The 19,213-nt window shown below is 44.3% G+C and overlaps 1 protein-coding gene across 4 annotated transcripts in view; it reads right to left on the minus strand.

Moving 5' to 3' along the window:
* Positions 1-19,213, minus strand: part of GALNT8 (polypeptide N-acetylgalactosaminyltransferase 8) — a 134,486-nt gene that overhangs the window by 14,572 nt on the left and 100,701 nt on the right. For 3 of the 4 annotated variants that reach the window (XM_049102349.1, XM_049102348.1, XM_049102351.1), the window contains one exon: positions 5,101-5,267. The exons of the other annotated variant lie outside the window; for it this stretch is intronic. In XM_049102349.1, coding sequence (XP_048958306.1) covers positions 5,101-5,267 — 167 coding nt within the window. The remainder of the gene's footprint in view (positions 1-5,100; positions 5,268-19,213) is intronic. 4 annotated transcript variants of the gene reach the window in all.

Raw genomic sequence — 19,213 nt, forward strand, 5'->3', positions numbered from 1 at the left:
TGTTTAAATTAACCAAATAACTGCAGATTTTCCACTGTTTATGGATACTACCTAAAACTGTACAAGCTGGACATGAACTATGTAAAGGCAGACCTAAGAATAATCACCAGATTTCCAATGAATCATTTCAGTTTCCTGCAAATACAAATAATACATAAAAACTAAATGACTCCTTCACGTTTACCTGTGATACGACATTCTATGTGTAATTCATCTTGTTTTTGTTACTTTCACAGTAACTCTGAAACTGAGATACAGCAGAGAGGTGCTCTGCTCAAAGTCAAGCAGCAGGTCAACAGCAAATAGATATGACCACAAACAAATAAGACCCCAAAGAAACAAATGAAAAAAATAGCAAGTGTCTACTGTATCCAGGTGTTTCTCTGGCTCTTTTAGCAAGAGAAAGATGTCATGGCTTAGATAAATCGACACTAAAATGCAATGAGGAACATGGCTATGACATCAAGTAAGGAATTCCTGAATCCACACATGGACTCCTTGCTTCAGACTTCAAGATTATAGAATTAGCGATGCTCTTGACAAATAGGTTTAATTAGAAACAAACCGAAACTCTTTGTCAGCCAGCCTCCACCCCTCCAGGCTTCTCTAGAAGCCTCTGCCCCTGCCTTTGCTGCCCAGGGAAAGCTACAATAGCATTGCGCTGATCACACAGCGATGCTGCCAATGAGTATTGTAGGTGCTATGGTGCTATCCATGGAGGGCAGAAGGTGAGGACAGCAGCAGCACTTCCCAGAACTCTGATGGCTTTTCAAGTACAGCCCAAATGAACATGATAATGATGGTTCAAGTGACTCCAAAAGGTGAGACACACCTATTTGTCAAACATCTCCCCTTAGCTATTTGCTGGTGGCTCTAATTATTTTATGGAGGAAGTTCTAGGAACAAAAGAAATACTGTTCCTTACCACCCCATCCGAACAGGCCAGAGAGAGCTTCTCAGGCTCCTGGAGAGGGTGAAGGGGAGACCAGTATGACCAGAAGAGATGTAATTTGTGACATTCTGCCCCCTGAGGTCTGTGGAATGATGACAACCACTCCCATCCCACTTCTGCTCCTTGCCTTCCCAGTGGGTGTGCACATTTTCTACTAGTAAGAAACTCTCAGAAGGGAATTTTCTGAAGCCTGGCACAGCAAAACCCCAAATACAAAGGTTCTTTTCAAATCCACCTCTGAAGACATAGACATGGCCAACACGCACATGAGAAAATGCTCTGCATCACTTGCCATCAGGGAAATACAAATCAAAACCACAATGAGATACCACCTAACACCAGTGAGAATGGGGAAAATTAACAAGGCAGGAAACCACAAATGCTGGAGAGGATGCGGAGAAAAGGGAACCCTCTTACACTGTTGGTGGGAATGTGAAATGGTGCAGCCACTCTGGAAAACTGTGGTTCCTCAAACAGTTAAAAATAAACCTGCCCTACAACCCAGCAATTGCACTGTTGGGGATTTACCCCAAAGATACAGATGCAATGAAACGCCGGGACACCTGCACCCAAGTGTTTCTAGCAGCCATGTCCATAATAGCCAAACTGTGGAAGGAGCCTCGGTGTCCAATGAAAGATGAATGGATAAAGAAGATGTGGTTTATGTATACAATGGAATATTACTCAGCCATTAGAAACGACAAATACCCATCATTTGCTTCAATGTGGATGGAACTGGAGGGTATTATGCTGAGTGAAGTAAGTCAATCGGAGAAGGACAAACATTATATGTTCTCATTCATTTGGGGAATATAAATAATAGTGAAAGGGAATATAAGGGAAGGGAGAAGATATGTGTGGGAAATATCAGAAAGGGAGACAGAACATAAAGACTCCTAACTCTGGGAAACGAACTAGGGGTGGTGGAAAGGGAGGAGGGCGGGGGGTGGGGGTGAATGGGTGACGGGCACGGAGGGGGGCACTTGACGGGATGAGCACTGGGTATTATTCTGTATGTTGGCAAATTGAACACCAATAAAAAATAAATTTATTATTAAAAAAAAAAACAAATCCACCTCTGAACTGCACACTTAGCCCATCCATCCATGAGCTCTGGGCACATGCTCGGTAAGTGACTATAATCTCTTCTAGACTAGATTCCTGTAGGAACCTTCCATCCATGGCACACCAAGGCTGTGCCTTGAGAGAGGTTTGCCCTCCTACAGGCAGATGATTTAAAAGCAGTAATAAAACTGACCAAAAGTCGGACTGCTTTTTTTTTCCATTTGCAAAATCAGATTTTAATTATTGCATCTCTGCTATGAAACACTGCAAAAGTGTCCATGTATTCCCAAACAATTGAGTGTGTAATATTAGTAACACTTTTGGAGCAAAGTTTATCACATTTTCTTTTATGCCACAAATACCTTACTGATTGCTTTTTACTTCATCTGTGTCAGACTGTCCTGACTCGAGTGGACTCAGGTCCCCACCAGTAGTCTCTTTACCATTGCTGCTTCTACTCCAGCCAAAGGGATCCCTCCAAAACGGGATCGGAGCCTGCTATGCCTCTGACTTAAAACTCTTGCTTGCTCCCCTTCACTACCTTCAGAATGAATTCAACTTCTACTTGCTTTGTGACTCTTCACAGTCTGAGTCCAACTCAGACCACATTCTGAGTCCAGCCCCCCCATGCTCTTTTATCCCCCCATGTGACCCACACCCCCAGTTCCTTGGACACATCATCCCTTTCTCAGGGTCTGTGCCTCTCCTCAAGCCATTCCTCCTATTAAGAATTTTCTTTTGATATTGAAAACTCTGACTCCTCCTGCAAGGTTGGCTGACGTGTCCACTTCCCTGGGACACTTTCCCCAGGAAAAATTCATGGCCCTTCCTACCTACTCAGAGTGCCTGCTGCATGACTCAACAGCAGCACTTCTATAGTTTTCCCCATATGGCCTCTAAGGAAGGCTATATTCCTAATCACAAGGGTAGAGCCCAAAACATTTGTTGGGCTGCATTTTACTAGTTAGCAGAGTTGCTATGCCTTAAATCAGCCTGCATAACCAACCCATCTTTCAGTTCCTGACTCCTTGGGTCAAAGCAGGCTACTTTCTTCTCCATCCATGTGACCCTCAGTCTATGAAACCAGCTGAGAAAGTAGGCTTACATCCACCTTGGAGTCTTGCTCTTTCCCTCCTTCCTGCAAGTGACCCTCAAGAAAGCTTGTTCCAAGGTAGATCGGAATAAAGACCCCCCACACACATTTGTCTGTGGTCTCAACAGTGTTTCAATTTGGCCTGCTACTCCAGAGTTGCAGGTAACTGGGTACTACTATGGATAATAATAAAGTTGTATCTTGATTCCTGCACTTCTCTTTGCACTTCACTCCCTTAGTCAGAAAGCAGTGATGATGAGTGAAGAACACCAGGGCAGGATCTAGGCCCTCATGAATACCCTGAAAGCCTGACCCCCAGTGTCTACCACTCATTACACTGTACTACAGTCGGTTGCTTACATGTGTCTGACATCTCTTATAATCTCCCTCCTAAAAACATTAACGCTCTGCTCACCTTTGATTCTCCAGATCCTAACACATGCAGGCTTAATATAAACGTATATTAGAATGACAGCCTTGCTGGATAGAGTATTCTTAGTTGCATATTTTTCCCATTTAGCATGTTGAATATATCATGCCAATCATTTCTAGCCTGCCAGGTCGCTGTGGACAGGTCTGTTACCAGCCTTTTTGTGTCTACCCTTGTAAGTTAAGGACCACTTGTCCTGAGCTGCTCTCAGGATTTTCTCTTTATAATGTGCAAGTTTCACTATAATATGTTGAGGTGTTGACCTATTTTTGTTGATTTTGAGGGGAATTCACTGCGCCTTACAAACTTGAATGCCTGTTTCCTTTCCCAGATTAGGGTAGTTCTCAGCTATAATTTCTTCAAATAAACCTTCTGTCTTTTTTTCTCCACTCTTCATCTCCTGGGACTCTTATAATATGAATATTATTTTACTTTGTGAAATCACTGAGTTCCCTAAGTTTATTGTTGTGATCTATTTATTTTCTTTCACTCTTCTTTTCAGCATCCTTGTTTCCCATCACTTTATCCTCTATATCACTAATTCACTCTTCTGATTCCTTGATCCTCATTTTATGGCTTCCACTTGGGACTGCATCTCAGTAATAGCACTTTTATTTCAGCCGAACTGGATTTTAGTTCTTTTATCTCTATAACAAGGGATTCTCTAGTGTCTTCTACGCTTTGTTTCAAGCCCAGCTACTATCTTCATAATCATTGTTTTATTTATTTTTTGGAAAGATTTTATTTACTTATTCATGAGAGACACACACAGAGAGAGAGAGGCAGAAACACAGGCAGAGGGGAGAAGCAGGCTCCATGCAGGGAGCCCAATGTGGGACTAGATCTCGGGACTCCAGGATCATGCCCTGGGCAGAAGGCAGGCACTCAACCACTTAGCCACCCAGGTGCCCCTAATCATTGTTTTAAATTCTAGTTCAGACATCTTACTTATATACATGCTGATGAAATCCCTGGCAGTGAGTACTACCTCCTGTTCTTTGTTTTGGGGTGAGTTTCTCCATCTTATCATTTTTGCCCAGAAAAGAAAAGAAGAAAGAAAAAGGAAAAAAAAAAAACAACAAGAAGCCAAACAAAATAAAACAAAGCAAAAACTAGGTGTGTTTTGGTCCGTATGTTAAAAGAAACTAAATCCCAAAATACGAAAGAAGAAAGAAGAAAGAAAGAAAGAAAGAAAGAAAGAAAGAAAGAAAGAAAGAAAATAAAGGAAAGGAAAGGAAAGGAAAGGAAAGAAAGAAAGAAAGAAAGAAAGAAAGAAAGAAAGAAAGAAGAAGAAGAAGAAGAAAGAAAGAAAGAAAGAAGAAAGAAAGAAAGAAAGAAAGAAAGAAAGAAAGAAAGAAAGAAAGAAAGAAAGAAAGACGCATATGGCACAAGATACTCTGTAAGTTGCCTCCTCCACTCCCTGCTGATTCCTGGCCCAGCTGTCATCCCTCACCCCTGATTCTTTGCTCTCAGAACCCCAATTTTGTTCAGATTTCTAGAAGTCAAGCACTTCAAAGAAGTTGGGGCCCTCCCCAGCCCTATGTTGAACAATAATCTTACCCATTTTTAACAAAATTGATTAGGATGAGCATGTGTCCTAAGTGTGGCCTAAGAGAGGTTGGTGGGAGACAGCTGGAGGTTTCCTTATTCTTAGAAAGGTTTGTCCTTTCTTGCCTTTGGACTCTGTGGTATGAGGGCATGGTGCTTGGAAATGTTGCTTCAGCCATCTGTAAGAAAGAGAGGGGAGACAAGCAAGTCTCAGGGAATGGAATCCTCTGAGCCCTAACATGGCAATGGCAGTCTGATTGCCAAAATGGTTCAAATTCTCCATTCTGCCCTTTGCAATATGACTTTGAAGCTCCTTCCACCACCAAAAGGCAAAGTCTATTTCCCCATTACTTAGGTCTGGACTGGCCTAGTGAATTGTTTTAGCCAACAGTATGAGAGAGAGAGAATCTTAAGCAGGTCCCATGTCCAGCACAGAGCCCAATCTCACAACCCTGAGATCATGACCCGAGCCAAAATCATGGGTCAGATGCTTAAACAACTGAGCGACCCAGGCACCCCAAGACACATTTTTTAAAGATTTATTTATTTTAGAGAGAAAGATAAAGTGAGCAGGGGGAGGGACAGAGAGAGAGGGGAGAAAAAAATCCTCAAGCAGTCTCCACTGAGCATGGAGCTCAATGTAGGGCTCAGTCCCAGGCCCCTGAGATCATAATCTGAGCCAAAATCAAAAGTTGGATGTTTAACTGACTGAGCCACCCAGGTACCCCCAAGGCATCTATTTTTTTAAGTAGGCTGCCAACCCTTTGAGGTAAAGAACTCGTACTATATGTATCTGTAGAGAGGACTAGAATCTGAAAATGTACATATCAATACAAGGTAACCTCCACTAAATGCAATATGAGCAGACCAGTCCATATGAAGACTTCATGAAGGAAGCTGGATATGAACTGGGTAGTCTTTGAAGGAGGTTTAGGATTGAGAGAGATGAGAATTCACGGGGAGGTGGAGAGAGGCTCTTCTCTGGCCCTGGTGAGTTGGACATTCCATGGGGATTTGTTCTGGGAAGAGGTGAACGACCAGGAGTCAAGCTCAGAAATGGTGATTTAAGGTATAAAGGACACAACAAGAAAAGAGCAGCTTTCTCTTGCAAGCCCAGCAAAAGTTCTTTCTGTGAGGTCACAAGGCATAGCTGTCAGGAGGTATAAGCCAGTGTTCTCCCCAGCCATTCTCAAAAGTGTTTCAAAAGGCACGTTGTCTCAGGGGTCAACAGGCCAATGCCCATGGTCTCAGAAATGACCAGGCCTGAGGAGTCCCTTTCTACGAGCTGTGCTCCTATACTCTTCACATGCTCTGACTCAGTGAGCCCCCTGCCAGCCTGAGAGGTGGGGTAGGGGGTCATAGAGCAGTCCTTTAATAAAGATTAGATCACAGCTGAACAGATTTCACAAGCCTCAAAAAGAGTAACAGTGAGGTACTTGTTTCTTTCAAATTGCCAGGTTTACCACATCCCTCTCTACATCTGAGTTGCCCCAAGCCTGAGAGGAATGATAAGGGCCCCAGGCTCTGTCAGGGCCATCCCCCTTGGGGTCTGAAGAAAAGGCTAAAGAAAGCCCCCTGTTCTCCCAACTGCTAGCGTGAAGGTGCTAAATAATTCTGAAAACAAACCAGCTACAGAATTAGAGCACAGGGAAAGAGGAAACTATTATGTATTTTGGCCAAGAAGCCTTCTTTCTTTTATCAAGCAATGATTATGTGCTAAGCAGATCTTATCTGCAATATTTCTCTGAAATAAGTATAATGATTCCCATTTTACAGTTAAGATATCAGCCTCAAGAGAGTGAGAAATGTGCCCACAGTCAAAGCCAAAGCTTTTGAGTGGGAAAGGCAGGATTCAGACCTAGGTCAGTACGAAGTCCCCATGCCAGGCCTGGCTACTAGGATTTTTTCAAAGTCTGAGTGGAACACAAGCTTTCACAGGATATTAGTTGTAGAGGCATCACTTAGTCCAGAGAGTGAGTTAACACGTGGGACTTCAAACCAGTTCTGTAATAAAGTAGCCATAACAGCCATGTGGCCTTGGCCCAATCACGTGATTTCTCAGGGCCTCAATTTTTTTTCATTATACAGTGAAAAAGTGAATCTGGATAATAGATGAGACCCTCTAGCTCCTATGGCTAGGAGGTTTTCCATCTCTTCCATAGAGAGGCTAGCCCAGACTGATCGGACCCAACTGAGAGTTTCTAGGAAAGAGGTTCAGACTGGTTCAAAGTCAACCCTCCTCCAATCCACCAAAATCAGGACTTCAAAAGTATTGATTTAGCTGTTGGAGGCTCAGTCTTGTGGATGACAGGGCAGTTAAAGGGGCAACTGTAAACGACCCTTGGACGCGCTTAACAACCATCTATGCCACAACATCCAACCAGAACAGTGAAGATTCACCAAGCCAGTCTCTCTTGACCATGGGAAACTTCACCACTGCTTCCCTTGCTTTGAGAAAGGAGAGCTTGTCCATCCACCCCTTTCCCCTCCTTCCAGATCCTCTGATGGGGCAGAAAAGCCACATACGGTTGTTGTATGAGAAGGGGCCAGGGACACCTGGGTAGCTCAGCAGTTGAGCATCTGCTTTCAGTTCAGGTCGGGACCCTGGGGCCCTGGGGATTGAGTCCCCCATCCAGCTTCCTGCAGGGAGCCTGCTTCTCCCTCAGCCTGTGTCTCTGCCTCTCTTTCTGTGTCTCTCATGAATAAATAAATAAAAATCTTAAAAAAGAGAGAGAGAGAGGAAAGGAGAGGTGAGGAGAGGAGGAGAGGAGAGAGCCATCCCTGCTAGCTGAGAACGTGCCTTCCTGAAAGTCAGTCCTGGGGGATCAAATGTCATTGAGGATGTTGACTGACCTTCCACACCAACCCCCCAAATCAGCTAACAACCGCAGTGGGCAGGCCCTAACAGAGGGAAAGACAAGACTGCTGCAGGAATCTGCGGGGTGGCAGCTGCCTCTCAGTCACAAGGCTGCTGAATAGGTAAGGGAAGGGAATCTGGCCCAGGGCAGATTTACACGCAGCTCTGCTGCCCGCACTGCTGCGAAGGCAAAGCCCCACCTCCTCCCCGCCCCCGCGCCCAGCAGCGCTCCCAGGAATTGAGGCTGCAGGAGCCTGACACCGAGAGCCTGCAGTCGCTGGGAACCGCTCCAGGACACAGCCTGTGCAAGGGAAAAGGTTTGAACAAGAAGAGTAAAGGGAAGCCAGAGTCCTTGGTTTGTGTCAGGAGAGTTTGAGCCATTAGTGGGTTGCTGGGTGGAGGACCGTGGAGGAGCGTGTGCGGTTACCTGGTTATGTTCCTCTCTCCCTGCTCCACCTTGCTGAGCTCCAATCAGCCAGATGTCCAGAGTGGGGACTCACCACTGCAAGGGCCGCCAGTCCTCAGAACAGCCTCACAGGAAGGACTCAGGTGGGCTTTAAGGCTGTGGGGGTGCAGGTGGGGGGGGCCAATGGAAGGGTGGGTAGGTGTAAAGGAGAGAAATTTGGGGGGGTGAGTGTGAGAATTCAGGATGGGAGGTGACAGCTGGGGAGAAGGGAATGTATCCCCAGGCAGCTGCTGGTGGATGGGGCTTCCCTGCTCCTGCCATGCACTGTGCTTTTTGCAGAGGGCCAGCAGTGAAGGGCTAGAATGGAGGCTGAGGTCAGGGTGCTGTGGGTGACTGGCACCGTCCAGGTCCCCAGGCTTCTGTCTCTCAGAGCCATTATCTAACTGTTCAGCAGGGAGGGGAGGAAATCATAACTACACATTTCACAAGGAGGCTCTCTAGGAAGGAAGAGCAGCTGCAAAGAAAGGATGTGGGTGAGAATGAACAGAAAGAGCCTCCCCAGCATCCACACTACAAGGCAGCTGATGGAAGCTAAGATGACTTGATCCTAGAAGATCTTAAGGGGAGGGGAGGCTGCCCCCTCCCAGAGGGCCTGGCAGGTCTGGCCTGGGCTGGGCAGAGAACAGGTGCTGCTGAATGAGGGAGAAGCTGTGCAACCTTGGGCAACTTAGTCAACGTCTCTGGACCAGGATCAATCATAAAAATGCCTGCTCTGCTGACCTTAGTGGATTGTTGTGATGTTCAATTGTGGAAAAGGTTTGTAAAATGTGAAGTGCACTTAAATGTAAAGGCATAAAATTATTCTTGCCAGAATTTCTTAGACTAGTGGTTCCCAACTCCAGCTGCACATGAAAGTCTCTTGAGAAGCTTTTTTTTAAATGCTGCACCAGGACTCCATCCCAGATAAATTATTCAAGTTGGAGATGGAGAGGGAACAAGACAGCAGAGGGAGAAGGAAGTGGTATTTTTTTAAAAAGTGTCTCTATGGTTCTGAAGCCCTATGAGGGCTGAGACCCACTGCCTAAGATTTCACAAACCTCAGGAAGGTAACTGCTTGGAGCACACGTCGCAGCTTCTCCCAGATTTACTAAGTCAGAATCCCAAGGAGCCCCACAATCTCACTATTGAGCAAGCAGTAAAAGCAGCATGGACATGTTGTCGCAGTGATGAGTCTGTCAATGACCTCTTTCCCCACAGGATGGATGATCATACCCAGCAATGCTCTTGACAATGTGGGCGCAGTTGCTTGGGAAGGGGAGGTGCCCTTCAGATCATAAGTGCAGACACGTGCTTTTGGGATGGGGTTGTGCCAGACAGCCACATCCAATCCCAGCCCTGCTGCGCTGAGGTGACAGTCCAATTATCAAATGACAAATTCCCCAGCCAAGGAGCCTGAGAACCTTAAGATAAAAAGGAAACCATGATGTTATCTATAGCTATTAGCAGAGATGGCCCGTGTCTTATTGTTTTGCCAATAGATTGCTTGGGCTTTCTTGTTTCACATTCTCTCTGCGTGCTCCATTCCATTCCAAAGATTCTATAAGCACACACACATATGTGCCCATTCACACCCACTCACATGTGAGACCCCAACCTCATCAGGCACTCAAATGGGCAGATGAAGAGGATTCAAGGAGCCGGTGAACTCCTACCAGGCAGCCATGTTACCTGGGCACATGGCTAGTGTAGGATAGGATAATGCAGCTAACATTGGGAGGAAAGGTAGCCTAGGGGTCACTGGGTTTAGTTCTTTCCTCAGGGGCCATATGATCACAGCAGTTCAGAGCAAGGACTGTGAGCCAGACCACCTGGGTCGAATCCTACCTCCACCCTGACAGACTGTGCCACTTTGGACAAGCTACTTCTATGACAGGGAGGTACCCACAGGGCCACTGGGGAGATTAAATGACTTGGGACATGTAAAACTCCTAGAAACAGGCCCAGCACAGGGTATGCTGGGGAAGTGTTTGCTGCCATTATTGTGGTTTCTGCTGTGCTTTATGATAGGTGAGGAAGTTGGGAGTCTAGAACATAAGTTGCTCCATTTGTTCATCTTTCTTGACTTTTGCAAGAATAAAGCCTAAGAAAATATCCTTAAATGTGGACAGATATCCATACTAAAAATAGTCACTGTAGCATCATTTAGAAGAACAGAAACCTGAATGTCAAAACTCAAAACAGTAGCAAATAATGATGTATCTAATAATGATTATGTAATAATTGCATGAGAATATTAAAGATATATGAAGTTTTTATAAATGAAATACAATATGATCTCTGTACAGATACAAATACAGATACAGAGACAGAGACAGAGACATAGCTAGTCTAGAAGAAAAACCCAAAACAGGCTAACACTGAATGTCTCTGGCTATGGGATTATGGGGTCTTTTATTTTCTTCCTTGCATTTTTCTGAGTTGTACAATTTTCCATAGTGAGCAGAAAAGTCAGATAATAAAGTGTTTCAAGCAATTTGTTCAAGGTCAAATAGTGCATTAGGAGCCCACATAAGGTTTCCTTCCCTGTCCAGGGTTCTGCTGCTTCATCAGGCACACTAGCAATAGGGAGGGAAGCCAAATGGAATAAGGCTGATGATCAGACACCAAAAAGCACCAAGACCAGTGGAGCCATGCAGGACTAGGATCCAGCACAACCATGTAGGACTGGGATCCAGCACAGGGGGATCCCTGGTCTGGACTTGTAGCTGTACCTCTCAAGGCTGAGCTTGAAGGGCAGAGCTGGATACTTTCTATCCAACCAAGACCTTTCTAACCAGAGTCATTGCATAGCACACTGGGGCTGGCATACAATCCAACATCTGCCCTTGAGGTCCCTATCACCTCCCCAGAAGTGGAAAAAATCAGCTTCTACTTGATCTGAGGATACCAATGAATTGTACCACCTTTTCTTTCCTCTGTCTACATGCTCCCTCTGCAAATGGGGAGCCAGAGACTCAGAGAATACTAGTTAGCACCCTTGCTGGTCTGCATTCCCCTGCTCCTCCTTAATATAGAAGTGCCTTTCCATGCCCAACATTTTTCCAATCATAATGCCAAGGTACTTGACACAGCCAAAACTGAGAAATGTTTATTTTGCAACTGTGAAATAAAGAAGATCTGGAAGCACTTAATAACTAAGACCTCATCTAAGAAAAATAGGAAGGCAGGAAGAAAGGAAGGAGGGAAGGAGGAAAAGCAAGAGAAAAGCTGAGGGAAGAGATTTATCCCCCTTGGTTTTACATAAAAATGATTATATCCCTTTCAAAATTTTGCTATAACCTGCTCAATATATTTGTAAGTGGTAAGCTCTGATCTTTGTCTATAAAATAAAGAAACTGGAGTGGGTAAGCCCTGAAATTCAATGATTCTATATAAAGTTGAAATTTAGTAACTCTGGCTCTCTTTACAAAAGATCATTTGGGTGGCAAAAGCCAAGCAATAATGTTTGCCAAGTTATCGAGGGAACCAGCTGTACATTCAATGAATAAGCTAAGCATCCACAGAATTTTCAAGCAAAAACTCAAAAATCACCTAATCCAACCATCTCATGTTACAGATGGAGACCCTGGGCCAAAGAATAATATCAATAGCTACCATCTGCTGAGTGCCAGTTGGGCGACTTGCTCAGGGTCACACAGCAGGTCAGTGACAGACCCAGAATTAGGTATGATGCCCACCTTTTCCACAGTTCACTTGTCCAAACTTTTAGTTGATTTGAAGATAAAAGAAAGGACTGGCTATCAGGAACTCCTCACAGACCAAGATGTCCAGAAAAGGAACAACAGGTACAAAGGCAATAAGAGGTAAAGAGCAACTACATCCTCTCTCTTTTTACCTGTAAACACAGAAAGTAAATGATGCAAGAAGGGGTGGAGGGGGTGGAGGAGTAGACAATGAGCATCAGGCCTTTCCTGGGTGAGCAGAGTAGAAGGTAAGAGCGTAAAGAACACCTGGCAGAAAGAGCTGCCCAGAGAACTTAAGTCCCAGCATGGGAGGAACCAGATCCAACTGGGAGGTACCATCATCTGAAGCACCATGGGAGGATATCTTGAAAACAATATTTAGGAGCATGGAAAATAAGACTAACGAGCCTGGTTACTTATAGCTCACTGCTAGTTTTCTTTAAGTCTTGTTCAGATTGTGAATAAGATTTTAAAATATGATATTTAGTAAAGGCACTTGAATATTCTCATTAAAAGGTCTAGTTGAGTTAGGCATCTGACTCTAGATCTCGACTCAGGTCTTGATCTCAGGGTCATGAGTTCAAGCCCCATGTTGGGCTCCATGCTTGGTGTGGAGCCTACTTTAAAAAAAAAAAAAAAGATCTAGTTTAGTTAGAAAACTAAATAGAGACACATATGATTGTCTTTGACTTTGTTAATGAGACGTGTAGAACTCGGGCTGTTACGCCACAAGGCAATGCCATTAAGAGGCTATCAGTCTGGAGAAGTGCATCTCAAGTATGGACATTTGCAGCAAAAGGAATAGATACTCTAGTTTGAACCAATAAGACCCAGTTTTACAGTTATTTTTCTCAAAGACTTCTATTTCAGAAGGGTTGGAATGTCAGGGAGGCAGAGACTATCATATTTCACATTACTCAGAGCCCTATCAAAACAGTGATTCTGAATGGCTCTGCACAACTCAACAGAAGTTTGGAGAACTCTCAGAAGGTTGATAAGAGGCCGCAAAATGGTCTATTGGAGAAAACCTTTAAGGGCTAAGATTCCGTGGACTCAAATTCACCATAAGAAGTTTCAGATGACTTTGAGTTTCTCAAAATTTATTCCTTGGGTTATAGTTTTTGTGGGATGTGACTAGACGTGCCCCCCAAATAATTTGGACCACACAGGTTTAAGAAGTGTAATACATTATTTGCTGCAGGACTTCTCTAGACCTTTAATCTTATGTTCCCATGCATTGTATATATCTCAGAAGCAGAAACGTAGTGGCTGGGAACATCTCCATGGAAATGTTGTGTTGGACTAGGACCCGGCGGATCACATTTGAGGAACTCTGGCATAAGGAGTTATTCTAGGTAATATGGTCAGATGAATATCCATCTCAGTTGGTACAAAATAGGAGGAAATGTATAACTGAGGTAGGAGAAAAACATCCCTACAACAAGAGTTATGAAGCTCCAACACGAATAGCGTGGAGTCTGAGTTTTGGAATTTCTCTCCCTCCCATCCCCTGGTTATGAGGATATTTCAGAACAGGCCTAGGATAATGAGGGACTTTTCCCGATGCAGGGCAGAGTAATGGATTCTTTGTCTTTTGGAGGCCAGTGGCCTGCTCAATTTTTGTATGTCATTTTGTCTTATTCTCTCCTTACTTGCCCATCATTGAGTTCGGCCGACTCCCTTGCAAATTAAATACATTTCTGAAATGTATATAAAGAAATACACTCATGTAAATTGAGTCCTATTTTCCACTGGCTTGTGTTATAATTCGACACTGTGAAAAATGTTGACCCCAAATGCATTGCGAAGGCATGTTTCTGAGTCTGTTCGGCACTCAAGGAGACTTACTGTGTGGGTCCTCATGCAGTGCCCTCATAGCTCCTTCTCTCACTCAGTGCAAGCCCAGGAGTCAGGCAAGTAAACGGCTGGCTGTGCACACTCAGTCGTTTGATGTCCCAGGTAATTCCTAAGTGTGTTGGAAATTCTCACTGATTCCCAGGATTTGTGTGTGTGTGTGTGTGCTTATGTTCTTTCTAAATGGATTATGGAAACTGCTGGATATTCCCTTCTGTTGCCTTGTTTTAGCAGGGAGGCATTTTTTCATCTAAGAGGGTATTAAGCCCCTTTCTATGAGTCACCTATGTTACAACAAAGTATCAGATAATTACATAACTGAACCAAGACCAGTGTTAGGTCAGGAATCCAGATTTACAAAGGGAGAGAAACTATTGCACATATATTTCCTAAAGGCCTTGATTTACATGAGCTTTGAATGGTTCTAATTGTTTCTAGAGGCTGGGCACTTTTGAGAGGCCCTGCCTATGCCTTAGTGTCCTTCTAGAGTGGGCCGAAAAGAAAGAGACCATGGAAAAAACAACTCTTTTTTTTTTTTTTTTAATTGAATGCTTACTCTGTGCTGGGATCTGCGTTGCTACCTACTTAGCATTATCTCCTTTAACCCCACTGGCCACCATGAGGGTGTTCTATCGATGGCCTGATTTTACAGAGGAGAGAGCCATGGCTCAGAGGCGTTCCCCGTGTTCAAGGCCACACAGTTACACAGACAGGCTAGCAGCACTGGGCGCTGACTCCGAGGTTGGCTGACATCACCCCTTCCCATACAGTTAACAGAGAGACAGGAGGGCCTTAGGACCGCGACCTCATTTCTCACATCCTGCCTCACCTGACTCGGCTATAAGTGTGGAAGATACCATGCTGCACACTTGGAAATTCATCATCTAGACAGTCAGAATGCAGCAAGAAAAAGAGGAAATTGCAATCGAGTTTGTTAGAGTTCCCACTTCTGAACATACATTTTGAAAAATACCCCCTAATTCCTCCAGTGAATAAAAAGCCTCTTTCTCAAATCTGACCCATAATCCCGCAACCCTGTCCATAGTTCCTTTCCCTTCCACTGGACAAAGGAATTATGCTGTATGAAGTATGCCATAAACTAATTTAAGTTCATATTTTTATAGACCATATATTTTCCTTTAAGCTTAGTTATTATATTCTGTGATTTCATTTAAACGAGAAAGGGCCCCTACCTATTAAAATCACCTCTGATAGGAAAGTGATTATATTACTTTTATACACACACACACACACACACACACACACACACCAAAAACAACTTTTCAGAACTACATTTATGGGAAAAAGTGAGGCAGACAGGCATTAAAATGGAAGACCCATGACGGATTCCCTTTAACTCCACCTGATTTGCTCCTAGAAAGGTCAAGTATGAGGGTCAGGGGTGATGGGCAGGGGAAGAATCATAGACTCCTTCTAAATTTGGGTTTTCAGAAGTGAAAGCTGTCCTCAGTAAGGAATGACCAATATGAAATCTGCTCCTCTCTTAGGACCCTAAGGATTTAGAGCTGCCTCTAGCCCAAATTCTGGCCCCAAAATATTTTGATGAGATAACAGGTAAAGCAAGGAAAAGAGGAGAACCCTTCTTATCTCTCTCCCAACTCAATTATATTGGACACAGTTCCAACTCTACAGCCAATAATTCCATAAACAGGAGAGCCTACAAAGAAGAATCTAGGAAGGGAGGGAAGAAAGCACGTGGGGATGACCACGGGCTTCACAGTGTTGCAAGGATGCAGAGCCCATGGCTGATGGCCAACCATTACCCGGGAAAGCCATGAAATCCCACTGAAGAGCCCCAACTCAAAACCCTCAGTCCCAGCCAGCACGAACAGAGTGATGTCTCATCATCTGACATCATAGAAGTAGGCGGCTGGCCTCAAATCAGAAATACCCAAACACTGAGGTTTGCCTTTTTTTGCATTTTAATAATTTTTAGATGGAAACCCTCAATTGCATCACACATTTCCTTGCCTACTTAATTGGACAGAGAATATAACTTAGCATGTTCTTGATTCCTACAAGGTCCCTTCTCTCCAAGCAGCCACCCAATTCTGTCTCTCGCCTGGAGTTGTGACTGCCTCCTGCACAGGCTGCCAGCCTTGCTTCTGCTTTCACCCTCTTCCCAACAACCACACCTACCCCCATCTCATCTAACCATCCACTGCAACTCAGTTCAATGAGATCATACAAGGAAGGCTTTGAGAGGGGCCACATGCAATGTGTCCATGGGGTCACCAGATGAAGTGGGCTGGGCTTAGTGCCTTTGGCAGAAATGCACACATTGGAAGTGTTTCCCACCTAGAAGGAAAACAGTGCTGTGATGGCTCCAGTCTCAGTGGAAAGTTGAAATGCAGGATCAAGACCAGATCTCTCATTTTTCAAAAGCAAAAAAGTCAAGGTCTATATGGGAAATCTCCCAATATTTCTTGTATCTTTTACCGGTTTTATTGAAATGAAATATTCATATCCAGTATTTCTTAACACTGCATCCTATTTGACCCACAGGTACCTGATTCAGGACCTACTATCAGGAAAGCCTGCAAAGTCTTGGCTTAGGCACTCTGAGATTGCTATTTGGAATTCTGCAGGGATATTAAACCATCTGCCAGAGGATTGCAGGTACAGAAAAAAAAATAAGCAAATAAAACAAGAACCAAACACACCTCCAGGGGAACAGAGGATAATGACCAGGCATGGAGTGTGGCTGGGCGTGGGTAAGTGAGAACCTGGGCTCCCCACGGACACACATGTGTGCTGCTCCTGGCTAAATGTGACCCCTCCCCTGAAGCACAGAGAGCAGTCCTACGGGAGACACAAACTCTTTTCCCCATCATGCCAGCTTTCTCTCTCTTTTCAGCAACGCCAAATTGCCTTAAAGCAGCTGGAGAGTGCCTGTCTGATTTATGGCTCAGCCACCATGGCTTCTGGAAACTTTGTTCTTCTGACATGAGTCCTGTGATTTATAAAAGGAATCTGTAACCAACAGTGACTTCTCTTTCTCTCCCAGGACAACAGAGTACAGAGAAGAATCTAGAAGCTGATTTCTGCTTCCCAGGGCGTCAGAAATTGGCACTTCTGGGTAAGATGCATCCCTTCTTTCTTTCTGCATTCCTTCTTTCCTTTTTAAAATATAGAAGTCTCAAATAACCTCCTGCTTTTCTGACTTCCAATTCGTGACAGTTTCCTGCAGCCCAGTCACTAAATTTAACAGAAAAAGTATAGCCCTAGAAGGTTATAGAACCTCTTACTTGGTAAGATGAAAAGCTCAGGGCTTGGCTGCCCAGGCCAAAGCCTGTACATGAGCCTATCTTTGCCCAGTGTGAAAATACCTTTGGTACTCACTAGAGTCACAAGTTTTAGTCATTCCTTGCCAATCCAGCGGCTGGTTATCTGATGAAGAATTTCTCTAGTGATGCCTGCTACCCTCTGTACCTTGGAAAGTCAGGGAAGAGGGACACGGAATTACAAAGTACTTGATTCCACTTCCTATGGACAGCTATGCTAATGAGTTTGGCTGGATAGGAAATGAATAAAATTAATTAAGTTTAATCCTTGGGTTTCTGTTTTCCATTAAAATATATATATATATATATATATATATATATATATATATATATATAATCAGTGGTGGAGTTAGAATTCGCTCTGAATTACCTGTGACCATGGGCTGAGCTTTCCACTTGTCTGCATCAGTGTTCTCCTTCATAAAGAAGAGCATTCAGGGCCCCTCCCAGCCCCTGTGACCCTCAGTAATGTCCTTCCCAATGATCTGCTGCTCCTGGGAAGGATTTTCTACCTTGGTTGAAAAAAAATATTACCAGTATATCCATTCTATTCTTACAAGATGCATTCAGATTACATTTCTATATGTTAAATCACATCTTAAGTGGCACTATTTAAACGGATTCTGCTGTGAATCCTTCAGGCAAAGAGCATTCTGGATAAAATAGCTAGCTACCATGAGTCTATTTTTTATATCATATTTCATTTAAATGTTTGTTTCAGAGAACAGAACTGAAGTCAGCAGGGATCCTGCCTTTCTTTGAGAGTACAGGTGGTTCCAGCCCCACTCCACAGTGGTTGTTCAATATCACTGAGGCTCCCTCAGCCCTGCTCTGCTGGGAGTTTATTTCCTGCTACCCTCTTTAACGTGCCCCTCATTTGAGCCTCCCAACAACTGTGTGAGGCAAGTGGAATTAGCGCCCTTATTTTACAGATGACAAAACTGGAGAGGCTAAATGAGGTGCAGCTAATAATGGTAATTCAGATGCAAGTTCTCTACCTCCAAAGGCAAGCAAGCCAAGAAATCAGAATGGGGAGGCAGTCCCGTTGGCCTGCCCTGGGCCAGGTCCTCTGGGCAAGCTGGAGTGGCTATGGGAATGAGTGTAGGGTGACTAGAACATTCCTGCCTGATTTGGGACCTTCAGGAGAGCTGCAGTGGAAGCAAATGGGAAACCACAAGAGTAGGAGGGGCTAGCTTCTTCCACCTCCAGGGACTCCTATCTCCTCCCCTTGAAAGGAGGAAAGGAAAGCTGAACACACCCTAGGAATGTTACAGGGTGTCACCACCTGCAAAGTGGGGAGAGTGGGTCATGAAGATGACCGGGGATCAGTGGGGGATGCTGAGGACAAGGACCAGGGGAGGTGGGATTTTGAAGGACTGGAACAGTATAAGAAAACTGTGCTGGGGTCTGACTTATGTGTTCTATCCTTAGGGCTAACTGTGGGACCCTGCATCTGTCCTAAGGAGGAAGATTGGAGGAAGTATGTGAGGAAGGCCCTAGTGGAGGGCCATCCCTGAGAATGTTAAAATGTGGAGGGAAGATAACAGTGATGGTAGTAAAGACCGGTGTACAGAAAGGTGTACAGGTTTCCCTTGCTATCTGAAAGTTCACTGAGGGCGTGGCCCCACAAGGGGCTCGATTCCACAATTCCAAGATCATGACCTGAGCCGATATCAAGAGTTGGGTGCTCCACAGACTGAGCCATCCAAGTGCCCCCCTCCACTGTTTTTTAAATACCACTTTGCTTTTACTGAAGACCTGTGTTAGTACCTGATCTCACTAACTCAAAGAAATCCGAAGAGGATTTTCGCCTTTATGAAATGGTAATTTCTTTCTTGCTCTACTTCATTTGGCTTATGAAAGGTTTCACAGGAATGTCCTACTTTTTATAACTGGGGAAACCTGCATATATATGTGTATATACAGTATATATTTATATATATAAATCTGTGTGTATATT

Source organism: Canis lupus, chromosome 27 (assembly GCF_003254725.2).
Source record: "Canis lupus dingo isolate Sandy chromosome 27, ASM325472v2, whole genome shotgun sequence".
Taxonomy (NCBI): domain Eukaryota; kingdom Metazoa; phylum Chordata; class Mammalia; order Carnivora; family Canidae; genus Canis; species Canis lupus.